This window comes from Penicillium waksmanii, assembly GCF_028829765.1.
Source record: "Penicillium waksmanii strain IBT 27052 chromosome Unknown utg000010l:1.0-3698451.0:1.0-3701458.0, whole genome shotgun sequence".
NCBI classification, from domain to species: Eukaryota; Fungi; Ascomycota; class Eurotiomycetes; order Eurotiales; family Aspergillaceae; genus Penicillium; species Penicillium waksmanii.
The window spans coordinates 3271034-3288260 of NW_026643256.1; the positions used below are offsets into that span (position 1 = coordinate 3271034).

Consider the following 17227-nt stretch of genomic DNA (forward strand, 5'->3'; position numbering starts at 1 on the left):
TCCACCGCCTCAACGTTCATTGCGCAAGGACGAGAATGCGATTGTTCTTTTCCCCGGTTCTCGACGAAATGAATACGGAGGGGAGGGGAGGGATGTCATTTCTCCAGCCAGACGTCTTTGATTTGATTTGGTTTTGATCTTGGCCCCTCCTTCGTTTGCCCCGTCTTACCCCCGCAATTTCGTCCATCCCCGACATTGGTCCCCGCAATTGGTGGCTGCAGTGTATTTGGTTATGGGTAAGAGATGAAGGGGAGGGGAAGTGTTGTAGATTCATTGATTGTATCGAGATATCATCTGACAACTGGTACTAGTTACTGGGGACTTCGCTGAGGTAGTATGCTTTAGGTTCTACTCTGTATATGCTGGTGACACGGCATATGTCCGCGGTGCATGGAGTCGATGTGCCTAATAGTTTAAGTGAGTATTTGCATTTCATAGACTCAAGAAGAAGTATTTGTATAGCATACTAATATATGAGAGGCCTCTCATCCGTCTCTTCCGATGTACTAGTATACTTGAGTTTGTTGCGGCGAACTACTACCAAGTCGCTAGTACTAGTTAGTAGACATTGTAAGCCACACTTACTGCAGTGCCGGACCTGCAGGGATCTGACCCGCTGCCTTGATTCCAGGCTACTCTTACTTCTCTTCTCTTCTGTCACTCTGTCATTCTACATCTGTCTTGTACAATGGCCTGACAGTCCCGGCACCTTTCTTCCGCATTGGGATTGTGGTATTTCCACGCGACGGTATACGGTGGGAGAAACCACAATATAGTGAATATAGAGTTGGATAATATTCATATGGACTTCTCCTACGGGCTCCTAGTATGCGTGACAGTAAATTGATTCTACAATGAATGGTGAATATGTGAATGGTACGATATAACAGTAGGTATGCCCGGGCCCTTTGATCAACGGAGCCTCTTCGGGGATTCCAGCGGCCGGGTTTTGGGTGCCTCCACTTTCTCCCCTTCGTCGATCACTCCGAGCGGGTCGGATTCCCGGTGTAGTGACTGCCCCGAGTGACTTGAATTGGGGCCAATGGGACTAGATATGTGACCTGGCATTGAACCGGATCTAGTTTAACCATGGGAGGGTATAGTGGAGGGTAACTAGAGGAGGAACTTGAAGAGGTGGTGATAGTACACGGTGCACCCTGAGGTTATACCTATGAATTTAGTTGAGGAAGATGGAAATTCAGAAATGCACAGATCCCGAAATGTAAAGAGATAGGCATAGAACAGATTAAATGCAGAGTTATCTGAGGGTATACTCCGTACAACTGAGTAATTAGGGCATGTCGAGAGTAGAGCGTGTGGTTACTCCACTGGTTATTGCCACACTCCACCTGCCCCGGATCGCTCTGATCCCTCTCTCTCTCTCGGTCTGTCTCTGCTTCTCACTCTCCCCCTGCTCCTCTACTCTTTCAGGTCTCCTCTCATTTGATCTGATCTGATCTGATCCCTCCGGTACTTTTTCTTCGGATCGCGTGGCGTCCCCGTTTGTGACCCCCCCCCCTTTTCCCTAGCCCACACACCACCCGGCTTTACTATATTACTCTGCTCGACCCGGTTCCATCGCGACCCCCGCTTAACCCTCACCCTTGCGCTTTATGGGGGACGCGGCCATGGATTCTACGATTGACCCTCAAGATACCAACTCGGTCACCCACCCCAGTCCGGCTCCCAGCGCTGCCGGTTCAACTGGAACCTCCGGCATCACAGTGCGCGGCGGGCCCCAAGGCCAAGGCGTCAGTTTCAGAAGGTGAGCCTTGTCGATTATACCGTGGAAGGAGGGGGAAAGGGTGGAAAGGGAAGGTGATGGCAGTTCGCGGGGATCTGGGGATCTGGAGGTCTGGATTTATATCTAGCACGTCCGATGTGTGTGATATGCGATGTGCGATCTGCTAGATTGTGTGCGCTCTTCCTCGAGAGGGGAAAAGGAGGGAGCGTTTCGCAGGGTTTTCACCCGACTCCAGCCCCCAGATCACCCCTGTGGGCGAAAACAGAAAGGAAGAAACGTAGTGGATGGCATGCTGATTCGTTTTATCTAATTCTAGACAACGTGCATCACGCGCGTGCGAGGTACGTCCTTTTTTGCTTCGAGGGGGAACGCGAGGTGGTGAGAGCCGAGGCTGCCCTTGTGCCTCGGTCCCTTCCTTCTTATCGTATCTCGATGCATCAAACCAGCTCCCCCCCACCACCACTACGTTGCGAAGAGATAGCTAATCATTTCATTTCCCCCCTGATTGCAGACATGTCACTCGCGCAAGGTATGTATAATATTTCGGATTCTTGCAGACTTCTGGCATTTCACTAACCCTACTCCTCTCCTATCTCCAGGTCCGATGCGACGCCGCTAGCCTAGGCGTTCCCTGCACAAACTGCGTCGCCTTTTCCATCGAATGCAAAATTCCTTCTCCCAAACGCAAGAAGAACTCCTCCAAATCCAAAGACGACGGTCGCTACGCTGACAGTCCGCCCCATACTGCTTCCTCCCTCGTCGACGCTGCTGTCGCCCACTTCCGACCCGACAACGCCGATGACCCTGCTGGCGAGCGCTCCTCAGAAGATCCTCGTGGGCAATCAAGCTCCGATGAAAAGGATGATGCCTTTGGATACCGGAAGAGCCGCATGGCCGTTGACGGAATGCCCATTACCTCCCTCACCGATGCCGAGGCGGCCCAGCAGACAACAGAAGACAACACCTATGCTCAATTCATGAAGCCCAAGTTTGCCCGCGCTCCGATCAAAGAGGCCGGTCGCGTGGCCTATCTCGGTGAATCGTCAAATCTATCGCTTCTCGTCCAGGACCGCCATGGAACTACAGACGTTGTGCACTACCCACTCCCGCCGAACATCAGAGGATCTCGAGCCCGCTTGACCGATCTGGATAATCTGGAAATCGATATCCTCCACCAACGTGGTGCATTCCTACTACCACCAAAGCCGCTCTGTGATGAACTCGTCGACGCTTACTTTAAGTGGGTTGCCCCGGTGGTTCCCATCATCAATCGCAGTCGGTTCATGCGTCACTATCGTGATCCCAAGAACCCACCGTCCTTACTTTTGCTGCAAGCCATCTTGCTGGCCGGATCCCGTGTCTGCACCAACCCGCAACTGATGGACGCGAACGGATCGACGACTCCCGCGGCAATGACCTTCTACAAACGGGCTAAAGCCTTATACGATGCCAATTATGAGGATGACCGTGTCACCATCGTGCAGGCGTTGGTATTGCTAGGCTGGTATTGGGAAGGGCCGGAGGGTAAGTCCTTGACCGTGGCACACGGCCGTGTTTCTCCCCCTCTCCCTCTCTCTTTATTCTAACATATAATTCTCTAGATGTTACCAAGAACGTATTCTACTGGACTCGCGTGGCGATGGTTGTTGCACAAGGCTCGGGTATGCACCGTAGCGTGGAATCATCACAGCTCAACAAACCCGACAAGAGGCTCTGGAAACGGATTTGGTGGACACTCTTTACTCGGGACCGCTCAGTGGCTGTTGCGTTGGGTCGACCGATTGGGATCAACACAGACGACTCAGATGTTCCGATGGTCACCGAGGACGACTTCATTGAGGACGAACTTGACACTCCAGCCGAATACCCAGCCGATCCAGTGCATGTGCAGTTCTTTTTGCAATACGTCAAGCTGTGTGAGATCATGGGGCTGGTTCTATCCCAACAGTACTCCGTGGCTTCCAAGTCCCGCCGTATGAACGCGATGGACCTCACCCACTCGGATATGGCTCTGGCCGATTGGCTTCAGAACTGCCCGAAGGAGGTGTGCTGGCAACGATCTCGACACCACTTCTGGGCCGCACTTCTTCACTCCAACTACTACACCACACTGTGTCTTCTCCACAGAGCTCACATGCCTCCGGCTTCCTCCGCGCCGAATAGCTACCGGGTTGAGGAGATGGCTTACCCGTCCAGGACAATTGCCTTCCAGGCTGCAGGCATGATGACATCGATCGTCGAGAATTTACAGGCTCACAATGAACTCCGCTTCACGCCTGCATTTATCGTCTACAGTCTCTTCTCCGCTCTGATCATGCACGTGTACCAGATGCGGTCATCCGTCCCATCTATTGTGGCAACTTGCCAGGAAAGAATTCACGTGTGTATGTCTGCTTTGAAGGATGTATCTAAAGTTTGGCTTGTGGCAAAGATGGTTCACACACTGTTCGACTCTATCCTTGGGAACAAGGTTCTTGAGGAACGACTACAGAAGGCCGCTGGCCGGAGACATCACCGTCGACCACACGAAAACAACAACAACACAGGCCAAGCTAAGAAGCCCGATCCGCCAAAGCGCAAGTTCGACGACATGGATCTACCATTACCCAATGGTGGGCCTACGCCTCCTGTCTCCTATGAACGCTCTCGACCGCAGACCCCCGCGGTCACGCCTTCGCGGGAAATCCATCAGCCTCTGGGCCATCAATCACCCAATGCCCACCGTGGACCTCAAGATCCCATCTCCGGACCTTCCAACTCGCGCAGCAACACTCGCCCAACGACTCCCTTCAACGCTCAGTTCTCTCTGCCTGCTACGCCCCCTGACTTCTTCCTCGTGACCCGTACCTCACCGAACCTCTCGCCCTCGCTCTGGGAGAACTTCCAGCCCGACCAGCTGTTCCCTGATGGTACCGCCATCTTCCCCGAGTTGACCTCTCCCCCTCCAGCCACGGTGGACCCAGCGCTTCAAATGCCGGCAAATCTGCAACCGCCGAATATGGGCCCGCGGCCTATGATGGGTGCACACCCGCAACAGATGCCTGGCGGCCGCAGCATGTCTGTTTCCCAGGGTAGCCCGCAGATGATGTCAGGTGTGCCAGGTGGCATGGGGATGCAGGCATCCCAAGGTCCGCAGGTGTTTGGCATGGAGGGTCAAACGTGGCCAATGCAAGGCCTGGACGGGACAATGAGCGGAGCGGCGCTGGACGCTGCCAGCCAGGATGATAATTGGAGTAGCAGTTCGCGCAGTGGACCTACTGCGCCGACGACCTTGAACGTGGAAGACTGGTATGTATCCCTCAGACAGCCCATCACTTCTCTGCAGCTCTTACGATTCTGTCCCAATGCTAATCAATGCTTACTGACAGGTTTCAATTCTTCGGTATTAACGGCGGCTTTGGCGATCTGGCTGCCTGATTTGATTCAAGTTGTGTGTTTTTTTTTATTCGTATGTAATGTTGCGGTGTATAGTTTGGTTGGGTCTGTTTGGCGGGGCTATTCAAAATGGAAGGCGTTTACTGGGGTGGAGCTAGCGATGGACAATTCTTAGCAGTTGCTACGAGTACCAAATGCAATCACGTCAATTATAGCAGATTACCGAGTAATCCTCCTAGAGTATTCCCCCCTAATGTACTCGTATACTCGTACTATGACTACATTTTCCACCGCAACTCCCCCAATCGGGCCTAGTGGATGACGAAATCGCAAAGGCCCGCGATTCGCCAAGGGCCACCAATGGCGGAGTCATTGGCCTGTCCGGGGTTGACTACTTACATTTTTGTCGACTTCGACTCATTTCTCCCGTTCCCACATATCTTGCATCTGATTTCCACGACCTTTCTTACCATTGACTTGATTTCAATTGCCTCCATTCTCCTCCCATCTCACATCCGTGCCATTGCCATTGTCAAACTTCAACTACCCCGCCTCAGCGATGTCGGCCTCAGGATCAGGATCCGGGTCCAACGCGCCATCGGGTTCCTCGAACTCCTTGAAGAAGGTGTTTCCCTCCGTTGACCTCCAAGGCAACGACCTCCCGCCTTCCCCCGCGCCCTCCAGTCCTCACGGTGGCCGCCGCTACAATATTGCCACCGAGCTGGTCTTCACCGAGGGAAACGACCAGTACAATGCCAGCAGCGTGCCGATCTACCAGGTAAGGATATTGTGTGCACATGCACCCCCCATGCACCCCTCCTCCATCCCCCCACCCATTCCCTCCCAATTCATCTGCAACAAGGCCAAAAAAGGCTAACTCACACACCCTCACAGAGTGCCACCTTCAAGCAGACCTCCGGCGGCGGAGGTGGAGAATATGACTACACACGGTCCGGTAACCCGACCCGCACCCACCTGGAGCGACACCTAGCGAAGATCATGTCCGCGCAGCGCGCTCTGGTGGTATCATCCGGTATGGCGGCGCTGGACGTTATCACCCGCCTCCTGCGGCCCGGCGACGAAGTTGTAGCCGGCGATGACATCTACGGCGGCACAAACCGTCTACTGAAATACCTCTCTGACAACGGGGGCATCAAGGTGCATCACGTCGACACCACGCAGCCGGAAAAGGTGACCGAAGTCCTGAATGACAAGACTGCCATGGTCCTCCTCGAAACCCCAACCAATCCCCTCATCAAAATCGTCGACATCGGCACCATCGCTTCCGCAGCCCACGAAGCAAACCCTTCCTGCCTCGTCTCCGTCGATAACACCATGATGTCACCCCTCCTCCTCAACCCTCTCGAACTAGGCGCTGACATTGTCTACGAATCCGGTACCAAGTACCTCTCCGGCCACCACGACTTGATGGCCGGTGTCCTCGCGGTCAACGACCTCACCCTCGGCGAACGCTTGTACTTCCCCATCAACGCCTCAGGATGCGGTCTCTCGCCCTTCGACTCGTGGCTCCTCCTGCGCGGCGTGAAAACGCTCAAGGTCCGCATGGACCAGCAGCAGAGCAATGCGCAGCGTATTGCGGAGTTCCTCGAAGCGCACGGATTCAAGGTGCGATACCCTGGACTCCGCTCGCACCCGCAGTATGAGTTGCATAATTCGATGGCGCGTGGCGCGGGCGCCGTGCTTTCCTTCGAGACCGGCGATGTCAATGTCAGCGAGCGGATTGTGGAGAGCGCGAAGATCTGGGCTATAAGTGTTTCCTTTGGGTGTGTGAATAGTTTGATTAGTATGCCTTGCCGCATGAGTCATGCTAGTATTGATGCGAAGACGAGGGCGGAACGGGCGCTTCCGGAGGATTTGATTCGGTTGTGTGTGGGTATTGAGGATGTGGATGATTTGATTGATGATTTGCAACGTGCTGTGAGTGTTCCTTCCCCTCCCTTATGCCCGACCCATGGTTTGGTGTTAGAAATCCCTCTGCTAACTCTAATTGTGATAACAGCTTGTGCAGGCGGGTGCGGTGAATGTGACACTGGATGGATTCCAGGCTCAAACTCAGACTTAGGCCGAGTAGATATATGGAGATGATTAGTTACATGGCGTTTCGGATTAAACATACCACGATCAATTTATATTATATCATATCGTTTTCACGACAGAGGGAGAGGTATCACGACAGAGGTCCTTCCTATGTTATCTAAGATGTAGATATCGTTTATCCGGCCGGCATCGGAGCCGGGTGGTTCTCGCCCGATACCCGAAATAACCTCCGTGCTGCTTTCTCCGCTGTGATTGGTCTAATTGGTCCCTGCTCCTGCGCAATTGCCGTTCGGCTTGTTAATGCTTCTCCCTCAATTCGATCTTCAATCTGACTTGTTTCTCACCTTCACTCTACCTTCACTTTCACTCCCACTCTAGCCTGTGTTTGCGTTTACCTTTGCATTTGCATTCCACGAGGTGCAGCATAGCAGCTCGTATCAAACTATCCCATGCACCCGTGATTTCCCGATCTCCGATCTCCGCTCCGCTCACCAGAGTATGACTCGCGATGCCATCGCGCAGGATACGTTAAATATGGCTACAATCGAACAAGTGTCGCGCCCGACACCTTCCCCCGTGAACACAGCATGGAGTAAGAAGGACTCCCCTTCGCCCCCCCAAAGCGCAATGGAATACAAAAGACCTGGGTTTACGCCTAGGCGTGGACGTCGCGAGTGCCGCGGCCGCCGGCGCGCTGACTTGTCCGCTCATTACCATCATTGACCGGTAAGCAAAGAATAACAATCAATCCTGCTATATATCCATTCAATAGATTCCTATTTCCGTCTTCCAATTTTTCAGAATGGCTACTAGTGCTTGAATGTGGCTAACTCTTTTTGTCCGCGAAAAACAGAGCAATCATCGAAAAAGCCTCAAAAGGCTTCCCAATTCAAAACACAATCAAATCCTGCTTAAAATCAATGATTGCAAAGCCTTCCTCCTTCTTCCTGGGCACCCCTTTCCTCCTCATATATACCCTCTACAGCTCAACCTACCTAACCGCCAACGCCATCGACACTATAACCTCCACATACCGGAACCAACCTTACGACACCGTCACACCGGGCCCGGCTAAATTTATTTCCACAACAACCGTGAACATGGCCATCTGCGTCTACAAAGATGCGCGCTTTGCGAAGATTTTCGGCGCGCAGCAGCAGCCACAGTCACAGCCGCAACAACCACAACAACAAATGCAAAGATATCCATTCCCAAAATCAACACAACATACATCCCTCCGCCCTCCACCTCCACCTCCACCTCAACCCGCAGCAGCAGGACCGAAAATACCCTTAACAAGCTTCACCCTCTTCTGCCTCCGCGACAGCGTAACGATCTTTGCCTCATTTAACGTCCCCCCACTCATCGCGCCCACGATCCCGGATTTCATCGCATCAACGCCCGCAATGAAAGCCGCCGTCGCGCAATTCGCGTGTCCCGCTCTGATGCAGTTCTTCAGTACGCCGATGCACTTGCTCGGTCTAGATCTATATAATCGTCAACCGGTTGGCGGGCTCAGTGCCGGGGATCGCATTGCGAGGATTCGAAGGGATTATGTCCCTTCGTGCTTTGCGCGTATGGGAAAGATCGTTCCTGCTTATGGTGTTGGTGGTGTTGTTAATGTTAGACTTCGGGCTGTGCTTATGGGCAGGCTTGAGGAGGCGGAGAAAATTTAAGCCTAGTGTTTGGGTTTGGGTTTGGGTTTGGTTTTGCTGTGTGCTGTGTGCTATTTGTTTTCGGTATGATCTGATGACTTTATCTCCACTCTAGACTTTCGGGTTCTTGTTCTTGTTTTTTTTTTTTCTGCTTTCTCTCACATGCTTTGTTGGCTTTTCGGGGCTTTCGGGTGTGGGTGTGGCGTTTACTGGGCTGGTGTTGGCCTGTCTTCTTCTGATTCGATCTTTCTTTCTTAGACATTTTCGCATCTCATGGCCATGGCGTTTTGGGTTTTTTTCTTCTTCTTTTCTTCTTTTCGTGTTTTCTTCCTCTTTTTCACTTTCCTTGTTATTGTCATATTATTGTTAGACTAGGACACGGGATTAGACTGTGATATATTTAGTGAATAATCTAACTCAAAGTTAATGGATTCTGAGTGTCTTCGGAAATCAGCTTTGTTACCAGTAGTATTGTTAGTATTGGTTTAATCAAGTCTTTCAGTCTTCCTCCCGAGGTCTACTAGTAACTACCCAATCTCCGAGTATTTGCCTACTAGTAGTTCGCAGGTGCTAAGCTACGCCTTAGCAGCCAATGCCCCCAAGCGCTTTATGCGATACTTGAAGTCTTTATTGGAAGGTAGTAATTAGTCCTTCAGTGTCCACATCCAAAGCCTTTAGATCCTGGTAAAGGTGCCAGTCGGTATCATGGAAGAGCCTCTTTGCCACATGGGTGGAATCAGCTACGAATCCCAAGTAAATCAGATATTGAAGCTTATATATGTGATGAGTTGAATTCAATTCAGATTTCCAGGTAGAGATTAATGAAGTCCAATGAACAATTGATCCCAACCCCCGCCCCTTTTGATGCTACATATAAAACACCCTAAGTGTACTATAGTTACCAGGCCTTGCCTGATACGGCTAGCAAATGTCCATACTGCATGCTATGGCTGTTCTATTCAACAGGCTCCAATCTCTTTTCTCTGAGAATTTCTGGCTGCCTACTTTTTTTATCCCTTCAAGTCCTCGCCCGTCGAAGTTGACTAGTCTGTCAGCACCCAAAGGCCAAAACCATGCCAGTCACTCGATCGGCTGCATGTGCTGCAGAACAAAGTGAGAACTCGAATATTGCCAAGCTTACTTCCAAGAAGACAAAAGTTACAAAGTCAGGCACATCGACCACTCAAGGGACATCTAGCAACAAAACGACAGCCAAGCGCAAGAAATCCAGTTCAGATTCTGAATATAAGGAAGGACCTCTGGAACGTAGCCTTCTTGAATGGGTATTCCTTAAAGACTTGCCCATTTGGGCTATCCCCAACAGCAATGAAGTTTTCTTTCTCTTGCAAGAGGTACAAAAACTGAAAGGATATACAAGTATTCATCGAGGGCGCCCATATGAACTAAGCGCCATTGAATGGGTTAATGATCGATACGTAATCTCTCGAGATAATGAACTCAGCATCATATAAATATCTAATCTACATCAAATAGAGTGGGATGATGAAATATACAGGAAAAGGTTTCTTTCCTGGGAGCTATTCCCAGAATTAGAGAAAGCCCTTACGTCTCGCTTTTGCAGCAAGGAAAACATTCAGCCGACCAACGAAAACTACGCACCGATTATCACTGGCGAACATCCAATCAACCCCAAGCGAAGACTCTATGAGATCCTCATAATCTATTTCCCAGTGGACCTAGATGAAGACTCTATCTGGGGTATAGAACATTCTCAAGAACTACCATACTTTTACAGCACTGATGAAGAGTGGGACGATAAGCCGTTTCCCCTAATCGGGTATAGAGGAGGCCGCTCTAAATGGATGGACGGAGAATGCAAGTACCACGGAGAGCCTGCTAGGCGTTTGGTTTATTTCCTCGAATTTATTGACGAGAAGGCGGAACAAGACTATAAAGAGAAGGTGAAGTGGTGGGGCACGCCTGTTATTCGTGATGTCAAGCCAAATTCCGATGTCATGGTGAACTTCTTCCACGAGTTGGAAAATCTCGGGATGATCGGGTATGATTCGTTGCATGTTCGATTCGTGGAAGTTTTGCACTATGTATGGGAGCACTATGTACCGCCACCCCCCAAAAGCTACACTATGGAAGAAAAGGAGGAACAAAGGAAGTGGTTTGAACATTTAAGAGAACTAGAAGCAGACCCAGATTTAGATTTAATAGGGGAAACCCAATATTAGGGAAGGTTCCAAGGTGAATGAATTGTGGCGACATAGACTTGTACTATCCTGTTATAACTATTTGATGGCCACGCTGGTATAAAGGACAAGTGCATATATGAAGTAACGAAGCAGAATATGGAATGTTCGTTATGAGTATATGCTTTAGTGCAATGGCAAAGCAGTGAACTACGCATAGTGGCTCTCTTGCGAGTATATCAAAAAGGCCATAAGGTTATATCTCGGCATGTGGCTGAGTGTTATGGTTTGCCCGGGTGGTCTATAAAGAGTCTGGAATGATTCAATTTTGGTTGAGAAGGTGTGGCGTGGCCGTTGATCAGTGGCTCGACCCTGACTCGTGCTCTATGCCCAGGTGTCAAATATTACCAAAGAAGCCGAGGCTCACTTTCTAAACACGAATCGCCTCGAAAGTCCTTGGTACAACTAACAAGTTCACGAGGCAGATGGTGCTCAAATTTAGAAAACAGTGATAATAGCTAGAAGCTGGAAGGATAATTTGACAAGAGTGGATCTTGGAAAAGCTAGTTATTACAATTGAAGATAATAATATACATAAAAGGTGCACAGAGGGCAATTTTGCGAGCAACATCAGCCCAGCAGATGTCGGCTCTAGCAACGAATCAGTATATCTTGGTAAATTAGTTAGACAGCGCTCACCACCTGGTCAAAATATTAGCAATTGTTCTCAGAAAGAGCAGATTATATCATCACGAGACTCACGCAAAAGGCTCCGAGTGTAGGTAAAGCTCCTCGACATCTCCCTCCATTGCCCTCGCCTGGGCCATGGCCGCCGCGTTCCGCGTATCATGCAACATACTGGCCGGGCCACAGACTAAAACACCGATACGCTTACGTTGGCCACCGGGGGCAGTCTGTGTCTGAGCAACCCCGACAGTCCGGGCAATAAGACCCGGGACATCGGGCCGTGCATCACGGTGCACATTCAAGCTGAACATCCCTGTCGTCGTACTTTCAACCGGAATCTTCTTCCTTTCCTCTGTCATGGATCCGCGGCCTGAATCAACGGTCGCCATTGATTGGGATGTAATTGGTCGGGAAGTAATATGCACAGAAACAGATGTCTCATAACCGTGTTCTGCGTCTGATAAAAGCTCCGTGGAATGAGTAAGGCGCGATTCCACCTCTTCAACATACCATTCGGCCATGGCGGGATCTCGAGTTGAGAATACGACTTGCAAGTTTCGCCGGCCTTGTGGTCCGGATTTGCCATGTGCTGGGAGTCCCGTTAGACGAAGAGCTTCGTCTACCATTGCGAGCGAGAACCCGCCGCCCGAACCACCGGCAATGACTAAAATGGTGTCGAAACGGGCGAGGTGGTGGGCACTGACGCCTCCGTAGGGACCTTCGATGAGGATCTTCTTTTTGCAGCCGGGGCGTTGGCGAGCTAGGGCGGCTAGACGGGCTGTAACACCTTGGCGGGGTTTGATGTAGAATATGAGCTCCGAGGCTCTGCCAGTTGTGTTAGGATCTCTGTAGACCGAAGAAATTGTGAATGGGTGGGATGTGAGGAGATGGAGGTCAGATGTGATGAACCGGACGAAGACATGTTGGCCCGGTGTCCATTTAACGACTGTAGGGACGGCGACACGGACGAGACCGCTTGGAAGGAGTTCGAGGGTGGCTGTGTGAATGCCGTGCATAAGATAAGTTCTGACATGAGATGTGATAAGAGAAACCAAATACAGCACACCGGAGGCAATAAAATAGTCCCTTTCTTTTATTAGTAGTCATTTGGGAAAGGTGGAGTGAGTAGCATACCATGATGTCAAACGAAAGTCGCAATGAAGGAAGAAGAAGACGACGAAAATTAGAGCGACAAACATATGAGTTGCCTTGAAGAATTCATAGAAACGGTTCCTTGGGAAGGTTAGTTATATAGGTCATCGAGAAGGCGGATTTGATCATACCGAATGGGAGGTAAAGACATAACAGTCAAGTAAGTCTGCGAAAGAAGGGCTGGGATACCGGTCCAGTAAACAACACTTGTTTTCCACTGCTTGACCATATCACCTTTCCGAATATGAAAAATAATATATGGGAACGTATGAACCAATGCCAAAACGAACATGGCATAACTGGTCCAGTGATGGAAAACCTGCAACTTCTCAGGAGGAATCCCCGTTAGAGCAGAAACCATATTGGCTTTCGCACTCAGCACACTAGACAAATTAATATATGACCATATGAAAACGGGGAAGTCAGAACATACAGCACAAATGGCAGTAGTGCCAGAGCCATCCAACCCGCCCTAGTCGCGATCGGAGGACTGCTCCCATAATTTGCATCTGTCGGCCAATAATAAGGTTTCGGACCGAGTGTCATGGCTGCAGATAGCCGCATCAGCATTATCAATCAGGGAATGGGGGGGAGGGGGCAACGGCCCGTTGCTCGGCGGGAATTCCACATACCAAGGAAGAAAACAGCACCGGTCAGGCCAAGGAGGATAACTCCCAGGGATGGTGACCAGTATCGCAAGACGGGAAATCGATATCCACGGTAGGCCATATATCGAGAGGCCGATGTTGTCGCACGCCAGACTCGAGTGCGCTTGACCCATTCGGGGGCATATCGCACGAGAAGATTTGATATGGCGAACACGGCGATGACAGCACACATGAGATATACTGTATTTAGGGCATAGACATGGTCGGCTTGGTACCTGTAGTGAAGTTGTTGTTAACCTTTGTATGTCAACAAGTGCAGTATAGGCAGCATGCGAAACAACGCAGTGCCTCTTGCACAACATACCAATAGCGCCAGCGACTGTTTCGATAAGCACATTGCGCCGCAGACAACTTGCACTTGTCGGCGCGAGAGGAGTGAAGCATCACTGGCTGATCCAGCCAGGGGATCCCAGAGGCCATCTTCTTCATGTCCATCTTCATCTCCATGGTGGACCACTCGTATACAGGTACACACAGTCGGAGCTCAACATCAAATCAACAACAAAGCTGAGATGTGGCAGTCCGCTTGTTATGGAGGATAGGAATCGACCGGAGAAAACGGGTTCGATCGGAAAATTAAAGTGTCGAATCGCGCATCATGACTGAGTTCACTGGAAAGTCGCTGACGATAGTAGGTTGCATGGCCGAAAACGGGAATCGACTTGGAGGGAGCCTTGGGGAGCGCATTGCAGGGCCAACGGATGCGAACCAAGGGAGTGACTGTGGCCATACTCCAGCTTGATTCATTCCAGGCAATCTACCGTATTTTTTTTATTTTTTTCTAGCATTCTTGGGCCTTGGAGATTGCCCCTTCTTTTGCTGCATTGTTCTATTTTGCTTCTATTGTATTGCCAGTTCAATGCTTGTGTCTCGGGAATACCCAGCCAAAAGCGGAGCTGCTCAGCTTAGAGCGAATTACCTCGTCTAAAGTACGTTGGTGGCTTTTTCGATCTAAATAGGTGGGGGAGCTTAAATTTGAGCAGATTTGAGCGTGATCGGCCCCTGACAATGCACGGCCCCTTCTGCACTTCTTCGCCTGGAGATGCCAGGTATAGTCTAGACTCTATACCAGTCATCAGATTATCCAGGCTACTGACACACTCTGCGCAAAGAGCCATTCGGATTGTTCGGATTATTCAAAGTATTGAAATCCACTCAGATCAGGTCTTCTTCTTCACTGACGTAGCTATGCAACCCTACACCCCTCTCCCCTGGATAATACAAGAGCGTTGATCCACTCAGTCAGATCTTGGTACAAACTTCTAGGGTTTCATGAACCATAGAAATTAGAAGAAAAATAAGAAATAAAATAGCCTGTGATTTCATAGACCAAGTTGAGAGTATCATAATATCCGTGTATATACAGAAGAACAAGACAGAACGAAAAGAAATAGAGAACAAGAAATGCCCCAGACTACCGCATCGGGACTAGCCGCTCACATGGCTCGACCAACCCTACATTCGCGAATAACGACATTCTCCTCAATCAAGGGGCACTGCCGATACTGAAACCGCTGTTGCAATCGGTACCTTGACCTTCTCATCCGCAGTGATGGGCCCATCATTTCCGATCCCATATATCTTCAGTGCCCGGTATCCCCCACGTACGCTATCCGCTTCGATGTTGCGGGCCCGCAGCACGCTGGTTGCCACGCGTGCCGTGTCCCCATCATAGCACACGACCACAACGTGATGCGATCCAAGATCCGATACCAATCTGTCATGGAAGATCTGCTCCAGCTCCACCCACTGCGCCTCCAACACCGTGGGATCCGAAAACGGCGACGGCGTGTGCGGGCCAGCACTGTTCAGCGGCAGGTTAATCGACTCGGGCAAATGCCACTCCCCGAAGTCTGTTGCTTTTCGTAAATCTATCACCCGGTGCTGGGGCTTCAGCGTGATTTCTCGCAGCGGTGTTTCTGCGAGAGAGCGTGGTGATCCGTATACCTCGGGTAGTACTTCGAGGGCATCGCGTTCCCAGGCCTCATCGTAGCGGTGGAGATCAACTTTCGTCAGGCGCTGCGGGGAAGAAATTGGATTAGTACGGGGTCACCGAGGTTTCATTGGTATTGTGGCGTCGACACGTCATAGCGTTGGATTCAGTTCTTCTGGAAAAGCGTGCTTACCTCGTTACGGATGGGAGGAAATTGTGTGGTCCCCAATTTCTGGAAGTATTCTTCAATGTACTGGTATGGGAGATCGCAGCACAGGAATACGCAGTGGGTCAATCCATCTGGACCCGCCAGATCGGATAATGTGCCAGCTGCCTTGCGCTTTGATACCATCTGAAACAGACCTTGAAGATTGAATCCGGAGGACGGGCCGCATACCAGCCCCTCGCGGCAGAGCTGTAGAGATAGAGTGTATGAGTCGGAAGATCCGACCTCCTCGATCACATCCACTGCTTCTTTCCAGGGGAACTCCACGGGTCGCATGAGAGCGAAGGAGCGAGGTCCAGGAACCCGGTCTCCAGCTGCTGTGCACACGCCGAGCCTCGTTACGGATGGCTTAACGCTTTTGAAGTATGTTCCGAGGCCTGTCATGGTACCGGAAGTACCCATACCCGCACATAGAACGTTGATCTCGGGCAGTTGTTTGTAAATTTGAGGACCGGTCCAGCGAATGTGAGACTGCCAGTTCTTGTCGTTCTCATATTGGTTGGGGTTGACAATATCTTCGGATTCCATGGCCATACGACGCGCATTTTGAATACCACCGCGGCTGTCCACGGGCTCGGGTTGAGAAGGTCCACCGAACAGAGTGATGTTCAGTCCGAAGAATTGCATCAATTTCAATTTAGCATCACTTGTCTTGTTGCTTAAGAAGGCCCTAGTGTCTTGCACACCGTGCATGACTCGAGCAATCATGGACATGGAGATGACCGTCGATCCGGAACTATACTCGATGATTGTGTTGGTCTTATCGGGCTGCACACTCGACTCGAGCATATTTAACGCTACCAATATGTAAGTATAACCCCTCGCATTCTTTTCAGTATTCGTCATACCTGGCATGCTCTTCACATTATTGGCGGGGTGCATGGTCATCATTTTGGCATATATCCGAACTCCATCATGATAATATGGATTCAGATGCTCGGGCAATTCTACCAGAGGCAGTGGTGGCTGACAGTCTGGATTGAAGTATTTCTTCAGTGAATCCGTACCGAAGTACACATTCTTCTCATTGATGTTGGCCATTTTATCAGGATGATCAGGAGTAGTATCGAAAGTATAAGACAACTTGCTTCCACCAACGCCCATAATACTGAAAGGGCCGAGAGATGAGAACTCCAAGGTTGATACGCACGCTGGTAGCACAAGAAAAGGGATACAGAGAAAAACCCGGGTGCAGGCTCCCCAGATATACCTATTCATGTCGATCAAGCCGCTGAGGAGGGTCCATAGAAGGCCCCCCTCTTCCCTTTGCGTCGGCTTGGCACCCGAAAGGTGTAAAAAGAAAAGACGCAAAAGCCGCTCATCTTCAGATCCACTGTGAGAACTTTTACCAGTCTATGGTATGTTGCTACCATGGCCAGCCAGCAGAGGGGTAAGACAAATCAGACCCAGCTGGTTCCGAGAACGCTGCAAGCGCCAAAAAACAACACCCCACGAAGATGGAATAGGAAGGAGGGCGGTGGGTCAGTGAACATAGGTAATGCGCTGGGTACCTTAGGAGGTTTGCCTCGGGAATTATTATAGTTTGATACAGGTTGCTATTGTAGCCCAA

At 50.5% G+C, this 17227-nt stretch overlaps 6 protein-coding genes across 6 annotated transcripts; 4 read left to right on the forward strand and 2 right to left on the reverse strand.

Moving 5' to 3' along the window:
- Positions 1-1628: 1628 nt before the first annotated feature.
- farA (CeGAL family transcription factor) lies at positions 1629-5161 on the forward strand (the record flags this gene model as incomplete). Its single annotated transcript, XM_057272400.1, has 5 exons — positions 1629-1765; positions 2061-2085; positions 2344-3268; positions 3346-5032; positions 5113-5161. The coding sequence occupies 5 exons, from the start codon at positions 1629-1631 to the stop codon at positions 5159-5161; spliced, it is 2823 nt and encodes a 940-aa protein (XP_057116588.1).
- Positions 5162-5678: 517 nt separating this feature from the next.
- On the forward strand, positions 5679-7202 carry N7481_013182 (cystathionine beta-lyase STR3; the record flags this gene model as incomplete). The annotated part of the gene is made up of 3 exons (XM_057272401.1): positions 5679-5897; positions 6014-7057; positions 7140-7202. The coding sequence occupies 3 exons, from the start codon at positions 5679-5681 to the stop codon at positions 7200-7202; spliced, it is 1326 nt and encodes a 441-aa protein (XP_057116589.1).
- Positions 7203-7675: 473 nt separating this feature from the next.
- N7481_013183 (uncharacterized protein) lies at positions 7676-8853 on the forward strand (the record flags this gene model as incomplete). The annotated part of the gene is made up of 2 exons (XM_057272402.1): positions 7676-7878; positions 8031-8853. 2 exons carry the CDS (start codon positions 7676-7678, stop codon positions 8851-8853), a joined length of 1026 nt encoding a protein of 341 aa, XP_057116590.1.
- Positions 8854-9905: 1052 nt separating this feature from the next.
- On the forward strand, positions 9906-11033 carry N7481_013184 (uncharacterized protein; the record flags this gene model as incomplete). The annotated part of the gene is made up of 2 exons (XM_057272403.1): positions 9906-10209; positions 10327-11033. 2 exons carry the CDS (start codon positions 9906-9908, stop codon positions 11031-11033), a joined length of 1011 nt encoding a protein of 336 aa, XP_057116591.1.
- A 716-nt stretch (positions 11034-11749) lies between these two features.
- N7481_013185 (ferric reductase family protein) lies at positions 11750-13945 on the reverse strand (the record flags this gene model as incomplete). The annotated part of the gene is made up of 6 exons (XM_057272404.1): positions 11750-12764; positions 12813-12911; positions 12962-13213; positions 13264-13378; positions 13463-13713; positions 13803-13945. 6 exons carry the CDS (start codon positions 13943-13945, stop codon positions 11750-11752), a joined length of 1875 nt encoding a protein of 624 aa, XP_057116592.1.
- A 1035-nt stretch (positions 13946-14980) lies between these two features.
- On the reverse strand, positions 14981-16698 carry N7481_013186 (putative cysteine synthase B; the record flags this gene model as incomplete). The annotated part of the gene is made up of 3 exons (XM_057272405.1): positions 14981-15517; positions 15625-16454; positions 16506-16698. The coding sequence occupies 3 exons, from the start codon at positions 16696-16698 to the stop codon at positions 14981-14983; spliced, it is 1560 nt and encodes a 519-aa protein (XP_057116593.1).
- Positions 16699-17227: the final 529 nt, after the last annotated feature.